Here is a 1,634-nt window from a genome sequence, read left to right as displayed (position 1 = left end):
TATGCACACAACAATGTCATCACTTGAATATCAGCTTACTACTTGCTCCTAAATCAAAAAGCACCACTTTTACACTTTCCAACCCAATCAATCAGTAGTAGGAAACAAAAGATTACAGAAGGGAAGAAAGAAAGAGGAGAAAAAAGAATAGTCTTGTGTATATATAAAGACATCTCTTATGATTGGAATTGCTTTCCTTCAAAAGTCTGCCCAAAGTTCCAATCCTTAGGAGCAACATTGTAAGATGTAAGCGTAAGCCCATCACTAGTGGTGACCTCAAACGAAAGAGGCTGATTCTTTAGATCAGAATTAATATGCCAATTTTGTCCCCAATTCCGACCCATTTGCAGCCACCCAGTTTTTGAACCCTTAATCTTAACTGCAACTACATCTCCAGCACCAGCAACATTGCTGATGAGCACTGAAACGAAGATACCTGAACCATCAACTGTAAATCGAACACCTCCTTCTTTTCTGCACTTGATCCTGTTTAAGCCAAGCAAGAGAAAATACTTGTTAGGAGTTATGTCCGTAAGATCATAGCTTTCAGTTATCTCAATAAATCCAACTTAATTCCCAGCTGTTTGGGTTCATGAACCTTGTGTCACTATAAACATTTGCCTAAATTCCAGCTTTGGCTCCTGATTTGATGCAAATAAAACCGATCTAATCTAGATTTTCCTAACCTGACTTGATGAAGGTAACATTAACTAATACAAATAAGCATTAACGTATTGATAGTCAATTCCTGGCTTTTGTCCATCAATTTTTCCTTTATAGGTATAAAATCGAGGAAATATCTGCAGCTACATATAACAAATTACTAGCGATTCTTAGCTGCCAATGATAAGTTAATATCAAGTAGTACAATGTTAGGCAAAGCAACTTAAAACTGCTTGTACCTTCGATACTGAACGGGCATGTTGCCAGCCTTCCAAATGGCGATCTTCTCAAAAGCCTCGATGGGAAGCACAAAGTGCTTGTTGGGAGGATTACAATGCCCTCCACCCTCCGCTGTAAACCCATAATTGGGAGCACAGAAATTGGTGGCTGTCACAATGATAGAGGTCCCGGGTATGCACCAGCGCAGATCATCCACGCACCTCAGCTCGAAGCACGCGCCGCAGATCTGCCCACGCTCAAACAGGGACTCGCTCAAACCCACCGTGGCCATGCCGTAGCCAGCCTTCACCAGGTCCCCATACCCACACGCGCCACCCACCGCGTCCCGAGGATCCGATGCTGCATAGTAAGTGGCGCGTGCGGGATGCCACTGGGAGGACTGAGGCGCGGGTGGGGACGAAGAGGTGTAGTGGGAAGTGGCTGTCGAGGTTAGTGTAAGAAGCAGAAGTGCAAGGAGAGGAGCTTCAGTCTTTGCTGGCGGTGACATTTCTTAACCTGAACAACAACTCCTTACACTTGAGAGAGACGAGAGACAAAAGTGGAAAGCGAAAGGTTAATCCGCGTCTTCAATCAAGTTCATTCATTCATTTTAAGCTAAGCTAATACACTGGATTACTATACTTTTGTAAGTGCCTTTTTCTTTTTGGCTCTTCTTTTGTTGTACTGGGGCCGCCTTCTTTTATTTCAAAACACTAGGCCTTATGCACTTATTTATTACTCTGATTAGTAGC

The 1,634-nt window shown here is 43.1% G+C and overlaps 1 protein-coding gene across 1 annotated transcript; it reads right to left on the bottom strand.

Moving 5' to 3' along the window:
* Nucleotides 1-1,634, bottom strand: LOC18601323 (expansin-A13). Its single transcript, XM_018119908.1, has 2 exons — nucleotides 903-1,634; nucleotides 1-486 (listed from the first exon to the last, which is right to left on the bottom strand). Exons 1-2 carry the CDS (start codon nucleotides 1,388-1,390, stop codon nucleotides 177-179), a joined length of 798 nt encoding a protein of 265 aa, XP_017975397.1. The 5' UTR covers nucleotides 1,391-1,634; the 3' UTR covers nucleotides 1-176.

The sequence above is a fragment of the Theobroma cacao genome, chromosome 4, assembly GCF_000208745.1.
Source record: "Theobroma cacao cultivar B97-61/B2 chromosome 4, Criollo_cocoa_genome_V2, whole genome shotgun sequence".
NCBI classification, from domain to species: domain Eukaryota; kingdom Viridiplantae; phylum Streptophyta; class Magnoliopsida; order Malvales; family Malvaceae; genus Theobroma; species Theobroma cacao.
The sequence above is the reverse complement of the archived record's forward strand: the minus strand, read 5'-3'. Positions and strand labels throughout refer to the sequence as shown.

Bases quoted from the DNA above. Each gene is read 5' to 3' on its own strand.
- LOC18601323 (XM_018119908.1), bottom strand. From the start codon at position 1,390: ATGTCACCGCCAGCAAAGACTGAAGCTCCTCTCCTTGCACTTCTGCTT. The intron at 487-902 runs GTACAAGCAGTT...TGGCTTAAACAG, and splicing joins ATGCCCGTTCAGTATCGAAG to GATCAAGTGCAGAAAAGAAG.